The sequence below is a fragment of the Rattus norvegicus genome, chromosome 6 (assembly GCF_021556685.1).
Source record: "Rattus norvegicus strain SHRSP/BbbUtx chromosome 6, alternate assembly SHRSP_T2T, whole genome shotgun sequence".
NCBI classification, from domain to species: domain Eukaryota; kingdom Metazoa; phylum Chordata; class Mammalia; order Rodentia; family Muridae; genus Rattus; species Rattus norvegicus.
In genome coordinates, this window is record NC_141539.1 from 108,923,314 (window position 1) to 108,940,673 (window position 17,360).

The window sequence follows — 17,360 nt, forward strand, 5'->3', positions numbered from 1 at the left end:
TTGGTGGCATTCTAGATAGAGTGCAATTCAAACACACAGACAAAAGGCAGAATGGAGGGCTGCTGGTGGTTTGCTTTGGGAAATGAGAGTTTTAAGGTACCTTGTAAAAAGGATTAAGGGGAAGGGTTAAGGAGCTGGGGGGCCGCTGAAAGAATTATCTTTCAGGAGAATGCATAGAGGTTGGGAAGGAAGAGTTCCATCTGGACAGAGTCCAAGCCCACACATCAAACAAAATGGCAGGCCAGTTGCTAGAGGATGTCAGCATATTTTTCAAGTTAAAGACTCTGAGTTGGCCTGACAGACCTTGGCGCTTAGCCCCAGAGGGTAGTCCTCTGTGCAGTCATGGAGAAGCCACGGTACCATCAGAAACTTTGCCCTAAACCTGGGATGTAGCCTGGGTCTCTCAGTATCTAGGATACAGCTCTGGGCCAGCCCTGCCCAGCCCAATATCACATCAGCCCCCTCTGCTTAGAAAGCCAATCTCTGATGCCAAATCCCAGACACCCTCATGTCTCTGACTTAGGGCACCTACCCACGAGACCATTTTGCATATAAACTATCCTTTGAGATCTCAGGTCTGACCGTCTACACCCAAATTAAAGTCACCCAGGTGCATGCTATTCCCATGATCTGGCCCATAGCTTCCGGCAAAGGGTTTTCAACGTTGATGCTGAGCTCGATGTAGTCTCTAAATCTGCCAAGGAGTGAGCATTGAAAACAGCATGGAAAATCCCAGCATCCCCATGGACACAGAGGACCTGGGGATTTGAGAGAAGTGGGAAAGGGAGATAACCAAGAGCCTGGACAGCCCAGGATAGCCCCTTCTACATGCTTCAGACCCCAGGGGGTGCCTGAGTTGTGTTTTCCATCTCTGTTTTGGGTTGTGCCTATGTTTAGTCCCTGGAGGGGCAGTCATTATTTTCCTCCAGGTTTCAAGGGGTTTGAAGCACGTCTCGTATTTCTCTGTTTGACAAATAGTCAGCCCCTTGCTTCCCACCCCAGGAATCATGAATCCCAGAAATTAAAGCCAGTAGGAATCAAGTTTCCTCCTAGGGAGGGGACCTACAGCAGATGCCAGTCGAGGCCAGGAAATGCAGCCAGGAATTGGGCATGTCAGACCCTGGATTCCTCTGAGAGGAAAAGGAGGGGTGAGAAGCCCTGAAACAATGTCCCAACAGGACAGAAGGACAGAAAGACAGAAGACAGACTCAGATTCCTGCCCAGAGAAGAAGATCCTTTCTTTTTACAGTTGTTAGAGCTGGCAAGGACCAGTGACAAGCCATGGCGATCCCCACTGTGGGCAATCTTCCGTTTACAGGGAGGAACACAGGTGACAGAACCTTCTCCAGTCGAGAGAGGGTGGGAAGGAGGGAGTCCCAGCCGAGGGAGGCAAGGCCCAGCCCAGATGCCAGCAGACAGGAGCTGTAGAGGAGGTGGGAAGGAGCCAGGCTTCCAAATGGAGGCTTGAGGTAGTAGGCTATACTTACAGCAAGAGCAGGGCTGACACCTGAGTCTTGCTGACGTCCCCCTGGAGAACACTTTAATGAGGATCACAGCTGTAATATCACAGAACGAGCATTAACTATGCTAATTACCTAAAGTTTAGCCAGGGAACATTCTCAACCCACCCACCTTAGGGACACACTTTTGTTCTGACCAGAAATGGGGGTGGGCAGGCCGGTGAGCACTGCAGGAGAGGAGCAAGTCACCTCCCTCGGGGATGACTTGAATGCCCTGTGCCCTGCTGCCCTACTTCAGAGAACCACCAAAGAAAGAATCCCCGGAGGAGATGGCATCCCTTTCGAGAGAGCTAGGGATGGGCTTGATCCATCTGCAGCTGTCATGAAGTCAGGGGCTGGTTGAATCATCTGCTGCCTTCTGCAACCTCAGAGGACATCCCCACCCCACCCCCACCCCACCCCCACCCCACCCCCACCGCCACCCCCACCCCTACCTGCACCGTGCCCGCCGCCTCTCCCACTATCAAGCCCAAAGATGGCTTCAAATTGTTGCATTGCCTTTTTCCACTCAGTAACACAACCACCCTGTGGTACAGATCCAATCAGAGCTGTGCTGGCCAACAGTAGGAGTTGAAAGTTGAGGCTGCGGGGCCTTGTTCTCTCCATTCCTCCCTCCAGAGCATCTGAGAATCATGCAACGCCATCTGAGATTCCTGAGTCTCTAAAGAATGGGTTGAGAGCACCTCAAGCCCAGGCATTTTATCTCAAGGGACTCCATGAAAGACTAGTTTGTCTTCTGCTCCCAGAAAGCCTTTGACTCAGGTGGCCAAGGGTATGGAAAGGCAGGCATTGCTAATGTGTGTATTTTGATCTGATCAGCTCCTGGCCCACACCCTCCAGAATCTATGGTTGTATTTGCTAAACTCTGTATCTGTGTCTATAGGAGTCATAAACCAACTAGATACAAGAGGTAGGGTCTTCTACTTCTCTCTGGGGTCCTTTCTTCTGACCCAAGGAGGGAAAATGGCTGCCACAACTCTACTCATTAGAATGTTCCAGTCATGGTATAGCAACATCAGTTATCATCCCTGCAACTTCCTAGAGCAGGGGTTCTCAACCTTCCTAATGCTGTGACCCTTTAATACAGTTCTTCCTGTTGTGGTGACCCTGCCCCAACATAAAATTATTTTATTGCTATTTTGTAACTATAATTTTGCTACTGTTATGAATAACAATGTAAATATCTGTGTTTTCTGATGGTCTTAGGCCATCCCTGTAAAAGGGTCATTTGACCTGCGCAAAGGGGTCACAACCCACAGGTTGAGAACTGCTGGTCTGTGTGTTACTTTCCTGGATCTAGCAGACCACAGCATGTGTGTTATCTCCTCCTAGAATAGTCTGTCTCAGTCCATGCAGGCTGTTATAACAAAAAGGACCGGGTGGCCTGTAAACAATGAAATTCTTCTAGAGACTGGGAAAGTCAAGATCACACTGGCAGAGGGTTTGGCGTCTTGCTGGAACTCCACTCCTTATGGATGGCCTCACAGGGAGTCTCTCTTGAGCCTCTGGGAGAAAAACACTCATCAAATCATAAGGGCTTTGCCTCTGTAAAGTAGTCACCTCCCACTTCCTAGTATTGTAACTGAGTGAGCAAATCAGCATTTTACGGAGGCACAGCATCCAAAGCAGAGCAAACTGGGATGCAACCTGGGTGTCCCTGGAGTTAGAACAGACACACGCACAGCCCTCCATGTAGACAAAAGCCTGAACGTGGGTATTTGTGCAATCTTTTCCCACCTGGATTTTGTTTTGAGCCCAAGACCTCACGCTGCTGGAATCAGCATTTTAACATTGCAAGCTCAGCTGTATCACCTGGGGCACTTTGGGTAAAGGCCTGGCCGTTCTCCTATTGCCCCTGGATATGGACACTGCTCCCTCGGTAGGGAAGACTTACCGGCCTGCTCAGTGGCCTGTATCTGCAGCAACAATCAATGGTTCCTCTGTGAACCAGCAGGCCACAGACATGGTTCCTTCACACACTGGTGCACCAAGATGTGCATGGTGCACACCAATGTAGTGCACCCAGTTCTTCCTGAAGCATGCATGTACTGTACACTCCTGCTAACAGCACACTGACTAAGACCTGTTTTCGCTGTTGATGATTTGAGGTTTTCTTTTTTCTTTTTCTTCCTTTGTTAGCTTCCTTGGTGTCCCTCGGACCTGAATGATCCTGGACCCACTGCATTGTTAGGTTCTAGGTTCCACAGCAAGACTGTCAGCCCCATGAGGGGGTCTGGCTTGGTCTTCTCAGTTGAAGCCCCAGAGCCTAGCTCATAGCAGAGGTTTTATTTTGTATTTATGTTTAATTTCGTTTTGGGAGGCTGGCTCTTCCCTTGCAGTCTTGGGAAACTCCTTTTTGTGTGGCCCAGGAGCCCTGCAGGAGGTAAACACAGTCTGCAGCCTCTCTGCACAGGTGTATCTTGTGCTAGGACTCTGGGCTCCCTGTCCAGCACAGCCGTCAATGCCAGTTCCTGACTCTAGTGGGGAAGGAATAATGTTCTGCTGGCTTCAACAGGGTCCTGGCCTGGGGCCTCTCCCTCCCCTACCACATTTCCAACATTTTCAGTGAATCACCTCAGAGTCATTGACTCCCCTCTCCCCAGAACTCCAGTGGGCTCCCTTCAGGATGCCCTGTGACCTTTCAGAGGAGCCACCTGAACGTGACCAAGTACACTTCCGCAAATGAAACTATCGGTTGTGCCCTGAAATTACACTGCCTGCTGTGCTCATGAAAGCTGCCTTAACCTTGCTTGTATGTGATGGGGTCAGAATTCCATCACCCACTGGGATCAACTGAGACCTGGAATTCATTGTGCTTCTCTGAAGCCTAGTGTGTGTGCGTGTGCGTGCGTGCTTGCATAGATGCATGCGTGCTCAAGCATGAATGGGTGTATGACTCTGCACACACACACACACACACACACACACACCGCAGTCCCATACATCCCAATGTTTTGTGACGGGCTTCCTGAGGATGATTAAAAACAACCAGGAGTTTCTGAGAGTTCTAAAGCTTTTATTTGTTTACACATTCTCTAAATTGCAGACAAAAGATTTGCTACACAGATAGCCAACACTGCTAGTCAGTCACAGGACAAGACGCTAACCACAGCAAGGAGAGACAGGGGGCTGCGGCTCAGTCTTTACCTACGTGCAGGGGTCCCTCTGAGGGGCTGGGTTATCCAGGGGTTCTGAGGAAAAGGCTGCTCAATGCTCATAGCCTAACCATTTGCTTAGGCTCTGACTTCTCCAAGGGTTCTCTCCTAGAATGGAAATGGAGTTGTCGGGGAGAGGAAGGGCAGAAAGAAGGGAGGCCCTGGCACCTAGGCAGTCCTTCCAGACAGCTGACCTCTCGGGCAAGCTCCAGTCAGGGAGGTAAAATCCAGATATGGGTTATTTCCAACCTGTGGATTCTCTTGGAGATACTTGCAATATGCCAGCTCTCTAGGGAGTCAGAACCAGCGTGTCCCCGTGGAGTAAGGGAAGATGTGCACAGCTTCCTCTCCAATACTGAAATATCAAGAAATCCCATACATCCCTCAGACAGGGTGGGGACATGACAGCATCTTTCACAGTGGGAGTCACAAGACCAGGACTTGACATACGAGAGAGAAAAAAAGCATCCCCATGGGGTGGAGGGACAGTGGCATACACAGCCATACCTGTGCGGTCACAATGCCACACCTGAAAGAGGATGGGGACAGAGGGGGAGCCCGGGCTTCTCGTTCATCTGCTGGTTGCTGTGTTTGCTTTTCAGAGTAGCAAAGCAAGCCGGATGGAAATTCATCTTCGGCCCATTACACACAGCTTCCCAGATCCGCAGCCCTTTTCTAACCTCAGGAAAGCTGTGTCAGCCTTCATCCTGTGCACGGTAGCTAAGCAACTCAAGGCAAAAACTCTAGGTCGTTCAGTCAGCAAGAGGCAGTGTGGTGCTGGGTCCCAAGGTCCAATGGGGGAAAATATTCAAAGGCGGAAAAGGAAGCTCTTTCATTTGTAGAGATTTCCAGGGATGGAGGCCAATGCTCCTGTCCATCCTTTTGTGATTAAGATCCTCAAGGCCCGTCTCTTACCTCAAGGGAGGTAAGAGATGGGCAAGCTTGTAGGAATGGTGAGGATAAAGTACTGGAATGGCTTCTCCCTCTTGTGCCCACTGGGAGAAGTTTGCATCACCCCTCAACCAAGCGAAGAGATATCAGTGGAGACCCTGTGTTTCCAGAGATTAGAACATCACCAGGGACTAGGGACCCTTTCCCAAAGCAGTCCAGTGTAGTACGTTCCCCAAGACTACAAGATATCCAGAATCGGCTCAGAAACTAACAGGGCCACAGAGGCTAAACCAGCTCCTACCCAAATGCTTCACACTCCTAACTTAACCCACAACCTCTGAGTCCCTCTAGAAGCCAATGTAACCAAGAGATTCCAAACCACAGGGCATCCTACCACAGGGACCTCCTACCCAAGCTCACTCAGGAAAACCCTGGGCTTAATCAGCAGGGGTGGCCCTTACTAAAGCTACTGTGCCAACCTTTCCCTGATGAGACACACAGTAGAAATTAGCCAACTAGAAGAAAACTAATTTCTTGTATCTGCCTGTGGAGATCTTCCATATCTTGGCCATCAGGGATAAAGGGTTATTTGAAAATGGCCTTTAAGGTTGCCTGTCCTCAGACTAAATATGTGTTGGGCAGGGAGGGGACTGTGGTTAGGACTTTCCCAACAAGCTATAGTGTGCACAGAGCAGGCACTCCTCAGAACTGCATTTCTTAATTGTCCAGCAGACCAGCCTCAGGACCGGAAGGGATCTGAGTCTGTTAGAGTGGAGACAGGGTAAGGAGCTCCTCTCCGAGCTTGGTCCACTGGCTCTGGAGATCCCAGGTGCCCTGTAAATTCAGGAAGAGGCTCATGGCCTGATGTCAGCTGCCTGAGCAGTGCCACCAGTCTGGCTTAGAACAGGATCCAGGTGGATAGCCTTCCCTTTTTCCTCCATGCTCTTGCTAAGGATAGTGGGGAATCTGACTATTCAAAAAGATATGTGGGCCAAAGGAACCCTGCCTGACAGCTCTCAAGTGGACCAAACTCCAGGATCCATTTCCTGTTCTCTAGCACTTTAAACCCAGATTCACAGCCAAGCTCCATCCCGGCTGTCCCTAGAGATCCTACAGTCTCTCCTACTGAGAGCTGTGTGCTCCAAGGACCCAGCAGAGCTTTCTCCTAGACCATCAACAAACACAAACCTAAGGTTGCTTGTGAACAGGCTGACCTACCCTCCTCCAAAGGTGGGCATCTAGCTGACCAAAGAAAAACCTGGTGTGACTTCTTTGGGGAATAGCTAAAAGCTAAAACCGTTGTGACATGTGCAGAGCAAGGGGGAGACAAAAAGAGTTTGTCTCCAATGCTGTCAGTGGGAGTGGAAGCCTGAGCTGGGATGTGAAGAACCTCTGGCCAGAGGAGGTTCTTTCTCTGCAAAAGCCTGACTCTGGGCCACATCCACCAACTAGACCATGGCAGAAGCTGGCTCCTAGAGGCTGAACCCAAGTCTCAGTGGGTGCCCACTCAGCCCAGGCATGAGGCTCCCTCCTTCCCACATCAGTTACTGCCCACTCCTGAGCATGCCCTGCCAATCACATTACCCTGACCTCCCCACCCCAGAAATCCAAAACCAGCATTTGGAAACGCAATCTCAGATCACCTGGCTGCCTGACGTGCTACAATCAGGTACCGCCATTCATCATCCCCTGGACTCTGATGCTAAAGATGAACACCTTCCACAACATCTCTAAGCTAAGGGTATGTACCTTCTATGGTGGCCAATTGCGTTCTCCCCGACCTCCAGAAGGTGGCAATAATTAGATGTTTCCACCTGCACATCACATGAAAATACGTTCCAAACGGAAACCCACATACGGAGAGCCAAACCTTTCCCCGTGGTAGGATGCTGAACAGGGTCCCCTGGAATGTTTTAACATTTACGGCTGATAATGCAACCCAAAGACTGGGCCAGGGTGAGGCTGGTTTTTCAGCCCCTGCAGACCAAGTGCATTGCTTTGCGCATATCCAGCCCCCTGCCAAGTGCTTCAGCCAGTACTAGCTTGCCCAGCGCTCGCTCTTGGCAGGCAAGAAATGTGTTCATCTGCCTCCAGGGAAAAGGTAGCCAGGGTGGACAGGCATAGCGGACACACAGTGGCAGCTAGGGCGGACATCTTTTTCCCTTGCCTGACAGAAGGGCTCAAGTGCTCCTAAGCGCTTGACCATTTGGTGCAAAAGCACAGCTTTGTCTGCTTCCGCAAATGCCACGTGGACCTGACACACTGGTAAGCTGGGACTCCCTGCCTACCCAACCACCTGCTCCATGTTGTCTGAGATTTTGGCTTCAGGCTTCACTCGTACATTATCTGGCCATGTGTCTTTTGCTTTGTTCCCCCCTGGTCCTTAATTTAGGCTTCTTCAACTACATGTTGAAGATGCACAGGGGTATATTTTTCTCTCATGCCACTGTTTCTTCCAGCTACCTCTGCATTCTAGCATCTGCGTGGCTACAGGGGAGGTGGGAGGGGGTGCAAGGGAGGGAGGAGGGAGGAGAGGGAGAGGATGAAGGCTGCAGTGGGGGGTGAACATGAAAGGGAAAAACAGAGTCAACATAAACCCAGGCCTCATTCCAGCCGTGAAGTCTTTGCACCGTTTCGATAGCATAATTGAGGGTTTTTCTTTTTCTCAAAATCCTCGATATTTCTCCCAAAGGGGCAGAGGTGGGGGAGGGGAAAGACAGAAAGGCCATGAGAAGCCAACTGTGGGACCCTGCCGGCTCTTTAGACTGGGCAGTGAGGTTCTTGGCTGCAGAAAACTTCAGGGACAATAAGATACACCTTGCCAGGTGGCTCCTGGCTCTCCCTCTGGTCAACACTCGTGATTTTCTTCAAGCCAACAGACACATACACACACACACACACACAAACACACACACACACACACACACACACACACACACACTCCTGCTCTTGTCAATAATATTAACAATATTAATACAACAATAAAGATGGGGCAAGGTGAGCTAACAGGATGCAGCGAGTGGAAATATAGGCTGGGAGTTCTCAAAGCTAGCTGTGGAGGGATACAAAGGCCCCACGGCCTCACGGGGTCTCCCTATTTCTGACAGAGGCCTCTTTTCCTGTGTCCCTTCCCAACCCTGGTTTTGTTGATTTGCCAGACCCAGTTGGGGCTGACCTGAATGGCCATCTTATTTGCTTTCAGGATAGAGGTCATTATTAGTAATTATATCTCTGTGGAAGAGGGTTCTGGCTGCCTGCCAGCCCAATCCTGCCTTCCTCTGCTCTGCCCTGGGTAATGTCACCATCAGCACAAATGCTCCCTGTTTGTGGTGAGGCCAAAGATGGGGAAACTGTGGTGTGTCACTCATTCGAGGGTTCTGGGCCCCTCCGCTTGAGGCTGTCACAGACTCAGAGCATCCCTGCACCCACCCCCACCCTGTGACACCCCCCACAGCTTCACCAATGCCGAGGAGCATTTTCGATCAGTCAGGAGGCATGGCCAGGCATCACTCAGAACCAAGACTTTTCTAAGACACACTACTCCTGGCTTCTAGTTTTCCTCTTCATGGGTGGGGTGGGGTGGGGATGGGGGTGTGTGTGTGTCCCTTCTGAGAGACAGGGTAAATGCAAAAATGACAAGGCAGGAGCCCACCTCTCCATCTCAGGGCTTCCTGAAGTTGCTTCCTTTGTGCCTCTCTCTGACTGCCCAGTTTGAATAGCTCTGCAGCCAGACCTTTCCAGAAGCAACCACTGTGATGCTCGAAGGGCCCATCCCACATCCTCCTCTTGCTTCCCCCTGATCTACTCCTCAGAGCAAATTTCCAAGTCCCCCTACCCCACAAGTCTTCAGGCTCATTGGAAAAACATTTTCAGCTCTCAAAGACCCTAAACCAATCCATGGTTCCCAGACTAATCCCACCCTCCAGGCAGGTTACTGTGGCTTCTGGAAGAGGATCATAAAGACCTCAAGGCCTAAGAATGTTGGGTAATAACCAAAGAGCCTAACTCACAGATGACCTCAAGGGCCCTTCTGACTACTGATAAATTAGATTTTGTGCAGGAGGGATCACGGTGGGGAGACATGGACTTGAAGCAAAAACAAACACACACCAGTGTCCTCACCTTTCCTCAGCTGGGACACAGATAAAGCTGAGCTCTTGGAAAGACCTGAAAGGGCAGCAGACAGTGGGGGACATGGAACCTTGTCTGTTCTGCCAGGTGGTAGGGAAAAGGCTGGCCAGGCCCTCCTATCGCACTTTCCAGCTGCTGGAGTCAGGACCTAAGGCCTAAGCCCCGAAGCAGCAAAGCCTGAAATTGCTCCCAGGCCCAAGGCTGTAGGCCAGGATCAAGCTCACCCTGCTACCATCTGTCTGTCTCCTGACCCTAGCCAGTCTAGACCAGTGGAGTCTAAGCAACTTATGTCCAAATGTTCCAATGACACTCATCTGTAGGAGTGGAAAAATCCACGGAGACTCAGGCAGGAGCCTGGAAGGCCTTCCTATTTCCACTGGGCAAGGGGCACCAGTCCTTCCCTCCTTGTCCTCTGATAGCCCCCTCAACCAGCATGGATCCAGGGAGCCCACAGAAAGGAGAGCTGGCCCAGCATCTACTGCTAGGCCAACGTTTGGCTTTTGTTTCTTTTATCTTTTTTTAAACAATTTGTGGGGGTGGGGGGAGCTTGTCATAATAACTCTTCATATCCCATGCCCCGTTCCTCTGCTTACAGCTCCCAACAGCCCCCATCGGTACACCCTCACCTTCCCAAGGTTCATTCCCATGTCTTCTCTATATTAGGTTAACACTGATTCCCTTTCCCCAACCCCCCAACCCAACTCAGGAATGCTGGTCTACTACAAGGGGCACCAGTACTGCTCCGGTCTGGAGCTAGGCCTGAGAACACACACACACATCTTCAGTGGCAATGTAGGCATGACTCTGGCCTGGGAGCCAACTTCTCCCTTGGACCATGACTCTGGAATTCCTAAGGAGTACTAAGAATAGACATTATTGAGTAGGAGGGAGACACTCTGACCTCAGTCCTTCCAAATGGCAGGTAAGGGGATTCTAACGGCCCTGCCCGGGCCACCCACCAGCCAAGCAAGACTGCTTTGAACAGGTAGGCTGGAAGAGGAAACCACCAGACCCTTATCTGTGCCTGATGCAGCCTGGTGCTACCTGTGGTTTTTCTTCCACCTACTGCAAAATATAAGTTTTCTGAACTTGCCCCCAAAGGAAACGTAAATATAGTCCTGTTGGTTTTCTCCCTTAAAATACCTGAACTTTACATGTGAGGCCTGGGAGGGATTGTTCTTGAAGACTAAAGTGCACCAGGAATGAAACCATAGCTTCTTCCCCAGCAAAACTTCCTCTGAGCTCCCCTGATCAGAATCTCCTCTCCTCTCCTCTCTCCCTCTTCCTCTTCTTCCTCTTCCTCTTCCTCTTAATCTTCTCTTCCTCTTCCTCTTCCTCTCTCTCTCTCTCTCTCTCTCTCTCTCTCTCTCTCTCTCTCTGTGTCTCCCTCTCTGCCCCCTTTCTTCCCCCCCATTTAACCACCCCCTAGTCACCTAGTCACAGGGTCTCTCTCAGGCTGAGCCAAGGGCACCAGCCACTCTCTCCACCTAGACCCAGCTTCCTGGCTGGCCCTGATTCAACCATGTACAGCAGACTTGCTGGCTTCTGCCTCTGGCAGTGTCAGAAAGGGTTGGAAAAGAAGACAGGAAAGTCAGGTCCCTATCTAGAGCTCCACTCCTCTTTCCTCAACAGGTGCCTATCCTGGATTTACTACGGGTCCCAAATGTAGGGTCTCAAGAGTGTCTAGAAAGAAATGAGTTTATCTTCCAGCCAGGGTTCTTTAGCTACCACATAAGGATGTAAGGCTGTAGTGGAGCAGAACAACCCTGTCAGGGACTTGAGGGGTCCTCAACAGAATCATCTCCTCTTAGTGACTTCTGGACAGTGACAGTGGCTACTAGAGACTGGAAGCCCCATTTTTAGCAAGACCTGCACCATGATACTCATTAGCAAGCATTACTCTAACAGACCTGCTAGATGTCTAGACAGCCTAGATTTCTCTGCCTCACAGTTTTGGGCAGTGAGGCTCAGAGAGGCAAAGCCACCTTAACCAGCTAAAAGAGACACGTGCACAGTGCCCTCTACAGAAGTTGGCTCCCACTCCAAGTGGTTGATCATGCTGATAGTGTGTATGTGTGTGTTTGTGTGTCTGTCTGTCTGTGTTTGTGTGTCTCTCTGTCTGTGTCTATCTGTCCACATGCACATGCATTTATGGTATCTTTGTCCTCAAGTCCCCAAACCCTGGGCACCTCCCATCACCACCCAAGCCCAATCATGGTCTCCATGATCACAGCCCTGGCTTAGGAGCCCTGACCACGGACAACATGGCCCTTGACATGTAAGCTTCCACTTTTCTGTGGCTTCTAGTCCAAAGCTAGAAGCCCTCTTGGAACATCCCTTTTGATAGATGGAGGCTTACATGTCAAGAGTTGCCATAGACAAGTCAGGCTCTGCAGTCGACTGTTTATGTAACATTGTACTTTGGGCCCCTCCCCGTGTCACTGTGGGATAGAAAAGGCAAGTGTTATCATTTCCATTTTACAGATGGGTACATTGAGGTTGAGGGTGCTAAGTGAATTGTCCAAGGTCACACACTATGCAGGGGTAGAAGGGACACTAGAACCCTGACCCTGTGATTACTGCTCATTCCAGGGCTCTGAGAAAGAAGATATCATTTTTACTTGACTTAACACCTTCTTTTTCCGATGCAGGATGACGACTCTGAAGACCTGGCCTGCCGTACCCTAATACAACGTCTCCATGCTGAGCTGCTCTCCCCACTCTCTACATGGGAAACCAAACCAAAACCTCTGAAGGGGAAAGGTGGAGTCCATTCTCCAGGACAAGTGAGAAGGACAGAAGAGAAGGACCCCCTGGAGCCTTCCTTATGAGACAGAGTGCTGTTCCCCAGCACTGTGGACAAGCTCGGACTGGTGCCTTGAATTGGCTAGGGAAGCATGATCCCCGACAGTTTGGGCGGGCACAAGGTTGGCTGGACATGCAACATCTGCATTTCTGTAGAGAGCAGACTCGTGTCCACTCCAGAAGAGGATCTGTCAAGTCTCAGAGCCATAAAGGTGGGGTTATTTTTTCCCCACCTTTAAGCCAGTATAGCATTCCAGAACATTTGGGCCTCCCCAACCCCCCTAAAATTAATTTAATATGATTCCCCCAAACAAGTAATTAGCCTTTGAGAACACTCTGCTTTAGATTTTGTGGGAAGAGAGAGCCAGCTGAGTCTGGAGAGGGAAGTACCCCTCTGAGGAGATGGGCCATCCCTCAAGCCATTCTGGGTGCTTTTGAATCCACACAGGCACAGCAACCAGCAGGAGGAAGAAGAGAGCTTGAGAGGAGGAGAGAGATGCTCTCTGGACAGGGGCCCTTTAAATGAGATCATTTCGTATGCATAGAACTAGCTCTGAGGCCACAGGGCCTGCAGGAGAGTGACCCCCACTCTCTTGCCACAGGTCACTCTGCAAAGAAGATGCGGGGGAGGGACACACTGCTTGGTTCCTTGCCAGGCTGCCCTGGTCCACATGCCAAGAGCAATTAGCCAGGGGGAGGACGACTCCTGTGGAGTGGCAGAGGCCATGCTGCAGCTGGGCAGAGGGGCCCAGCTAGCCCAGGTCTCCAGGGGCTTCTTCAGGAGCTGAAGACTAAAAATAACCCAGGCCTTTGTTGCAAGCTGCTGGACCACAGCGATGGAGCTGATTCCAGGGAAGCGGAGCATGCGCAAGGGTCCTGCTCACAGAGACCTGCCCTTTGGGCAAATGATTTTTCCAGAAATGTGTCAGTTTCCATGCTGTTGCTGTGTTTCAAAGACAGCCCAGGCCGCTCAAGGCTTCTCTTCTGACACACAGAGTTCTCAGAATCTAGGCCTTCCTACATCTTTCTTCTAGAAACTTTACTTCAGACAAGAGCCTATCCGGTATGGGGGAGCTCGGGGTGCAAGAACAGACTAGGGTTCTGAATCATTGCCACCCAGTCACAAGTAATCACTGTGCCCAATGATCTGGTTAAGTAATGTTCATCTCTCCTCCGTTCTAAAATTTCCAGTCACATCTCAGTGGTCACTGGCAAATAATACATAGAAGGAAGAAATTGCCCAGAAAAGAAATCCTTACTGTAGCACCAATACTGGAGGTTTTCTCAAAGCTACTACAGTCTCCTCGATCCGACACTGTGAATGGGCACCGTTTGCCCACGTCTCCAAAGACTGAGTCCCACTCCCAGAGACCTTCACACTCAATTCGGCTGGGGGCAGGATTCTGTGTTTAGAGACTGTGTTGTCTCACCTCAAGGACACCACAGTTCTGAAGGTCAAGGAACCACCTGGTCCCTCGAAAAGTCCCTCTTGAGGAACAGCAAATACTAACTGGTTATAGCGGGGCCCCAAGTTTTCCTCCCATCTCCCAGGCCCTCTGAAGCCCCCATCGAGTGGCAGTGCAGTGGATCAAGACCATCCCAGCGGTAGATGCTACCGTCAAGGCTCGGAAACTACAGCTCCTCTTCTTAGCAGAGCCTGTGGAAAGCAAGACATTTCCAAGTTCCGTCTTCAAGATGGCCTCCGACCATAGATGTTTCCGGTGAGACTAGTGATGAACACGAGCTCCACCCACAGCATTTTGTTCCTCTGTGATAGTTTTAGGATGAAGAGCTGAAACTAAGGGTGAGAACCCTGCGTGATCAGTTCTTGAAGCACAATAGAAGAAAACGAAACAAAACAAGAACCCCACTAAAGCAACACGCAAGTGGTTGATGAGCAGTCACAAAATGGCTTCCTCCAAAATGGGAAGCAACGCGAGGGATGCATGTGAAGGTGAACATGAGGAAGGTTCCACAGAGCAGGGGCTGGATTGCTCTTCAAATATGCCAGGTTCCCTCTGGCAGAAATGAGGAAGCGCTGGCTGAAGTATGTGCAGGGGCGGGAGGTCGCGGGTAGGGCGAGGGGTGAATGGAGACCTTGCTCTCACCGCTCCACTTGTCCATACCCTTCTGTAATTATCCGTTTTCCTTGCAGTTGGTCTGTGTGCATATACAGGAGGAGACCTCCATCCTGTATGGGTTGAATAGGGCTTCGGGTCAGCCTCTCTAGTGGCGGGCTGCATTCCGTGATTGGGGCCCTAGGCCTGGCAGCCAAAGGCTGATGCTTTCTCTTTGAGCAGCTCCCAGCATAAATGGCAGCTCCAGCTTCCTGTAAGAGACGAGATAGCATCAGTAGCAGCATTCCTCCGAACTCTTGGGCCCCAGCCTAACCACCTCGATGTCTGGTAACTCCCATTTTCCTTTGACTTTTATAATTCAGAGATCAAGTCCTTGTCCTGAAGGCTCGCAAAGTCAACCAATCAGTGGAAAGGGAACACAGAGCGATCAGAGCAACCGTTACAAAAAGCCCCTTAGTTGCACCCCATAGCCAGCCATAGTGGGCCTGTACTAGTTCCCTTGAGGCTCACACCTCCCGCCTCCCCCGATGTCACAGCTACACATCTGAGAAGCATGTCTTTGACCCATCCATTGACATTTCATCTGGCTGCACTGTGCCTCAGTTTCCTCATGTGTCCTTTGTTAATAGTCGGTCCCACCTCATAGGGTAGGGATAATTACATGAGACAAAAGCAAAAAGCCCTTAGCGCAAGGCCTGCACCATAATAAGGGATCAATAAAAGGTGGGTATGATAGCTGCTGCTGCTGCTGCTGCCGCTGCTGCTGCTGCTGCTGCCGCTGTGGCTGTTACCGAGTTCATCATCGTTACCTTCTGGGGGCTCAGCCACTGGGGGATTTAAACAGTACATGTGATAGCCTCGATCGCAGTCATCACAGAAGAGTAGCTGGTCCTGGCAGATACAGAGAGGAGGAGAGAGATGCAATTACTTGAGGATTACTTCCTCCCACTTATTCCTCTCTCTTATTTCCATAGATCAACTTTCCAAACCTTATTTGGGGTCCCCACTGTCCCTTAAATGTGACTTATATTTTATTGACACCTGAAATTCACCCTCTGCCTCTCCAAATCCTTTATCGCCTTTGGGCTTGTCTTAGGGTTTCTATTACTGTGATGAAACACCATGACAAAAAGCAAGTTTGGGGGGGAAAGTGTTTATTCAGCTTACACTTCCACAATGCTGTTCACCACTGAAGGACTTCAGGACAGGAACTCACACAGGGCAGGAACTTGGAGGCAGGAGCTGATGCAGAGGCCATGGAGGGGTGCTGCTTACTGGCTTGCTCACCTGGCTTGCTCAGCTTGCTTTCTTTTTCTTTTCTTTCTTTTTTTTTTTATTATTAACTTGAGTATTTCTTATATACATTTCGAGTGTTATTCCCTTTCCCGGTTTCCAGGCAAACATCCCCCTAACCCCTCCTCCTCCTCTTCTTTATGGGTGTTCCCCTCCCCATCCTCCCCCCCATTGCTGCCCTCCCCCCAACAATCACGTTCACTGGGGGTTCAGTCTTAGCAGGACCCAGGGCTTCCCCTTCCACTGGTGATCTTACTAGGATATTCATTGCTACCTATGCAGTTGGAGCCCAGGGTCAGTCCATGTATAGTCTTTAGGTAGTGTCAGCTTGCTTTCTTATAGAACCCAAGACCACCAGCCCAGGGATGGTACCACCCACAATGGGCTGGGCCCTCCCACATTGATTACTAATTGATCAAATGCCTTAGAGCTGGATCTCATGGAGGCATTTCCTCAACTGAGGCTTTTTTTCTCTCTCTGATGACTCTAGCTTGTGTCAAGTGGACACACAAAACCATCCAGTACAGGGCTCTTCTCAACTCATTATCTTAGAAGTCTTCCCTGATGGCTACCTTACACTCAAACTCACAGAGATTCCTTGTCCTGAACTGCCATGACCAGTAATGTTATGGCTTTCTCTGCCTCCACTCCACGCAATATGACAATGGCCTACTACAGGAATCGAATTTCTTCTGTTTCATCTGTGCAGTGGACAACAGCTGTACTTGGTGGTGGCATCTGTGACATTTCAGAACTCCATTAGGCTTTAAACATATGTGTTAAGAAAAGCCTCCTCCCTGGCTAGGGGAAGGAGCCTGGGCTTGCGGGGGTGGGGAGAGATGAATGTATCAGTTGTTCTAGAAGTGGAAGACAGTCACACAGGTGAAGGGTGGTGGGTGATAGCCTGAAGTAAGGCTGTAGCAGTGAAATGAGGAAACAGTCACCAACTGGTATGGTTACCTGGGCTGTGGTATAGATAGCCACTGGAACATGAGCAAGAAAGTGGCCACGGGGGCTAGTGAGAGAGGACAGCCTCAACTATAGATCCAAGGTCACCAGGGAGGGTTGACCTGGAGACTAGAGATCAGGACAGAGGCCTAGGCCTGAGCTATGGCTTTGGAAGTTCCTGCTGATTTGACAGCAAAGGAAGGTCTTAGGAGAGGAAGTCCAGAGTGTGTGACAGCAGATGTCTCTGAAATGGGGCTCACGAGATGAGATGCACAATTGTGTAGATGGGCAGACGTGTATATTTTGAGAAAACGTGTATTTCTGAAAATAGAGTGAATCCACAGCTTTCACTGAAGATCAGTGACCTCAAGGAAAGTCAAGAACATACTGTCATGAGAGAACATTTCTCAGAAAAAGAGACAGGAAAGAAGGAAGAGCAGTGCCAGACAACTATGTGTGACAAACGTGTTTGCACCCTTACAGTTGGATTCTTTTGGGGGCAGGGGAGCCCAGTCTAGGGTGAGCTTCCTTTTTGTGTT

General features: G+C 50.3%; 1 protein-coding gene across 3 annotated transcripts in view; it reads right to left on the bottom strand.

The window, feature by feature from the left end:
• Window positions 1–12,088: 12,088 nt before the first annotated feature.
• Window positions 12,089–17,360, bottom strand: part of Dpf3 (double PHD fingers 3) — a 281,926-nt gene continuing 276,654 nt past the window's right edge. For 2 of the 3 annotated variants that reach the window (XM_087552775.1, XM_087552777.1), the window contains 2 exons: window positions 15,390–15,471; window positions 12,089–14,831 (listed from right to left, as the gene is read on the bottom strand). In XM_087552775.1, coding sequence (XP_087408901.1) covers window positions 14,761–14,831; window positions 15,390–15,471 — 153 coding nt within the window. In that variant the 3' untranslated portion in view covers window positions 12,089–14,760. 3 annotated transcript variants of the gene reach the window in all.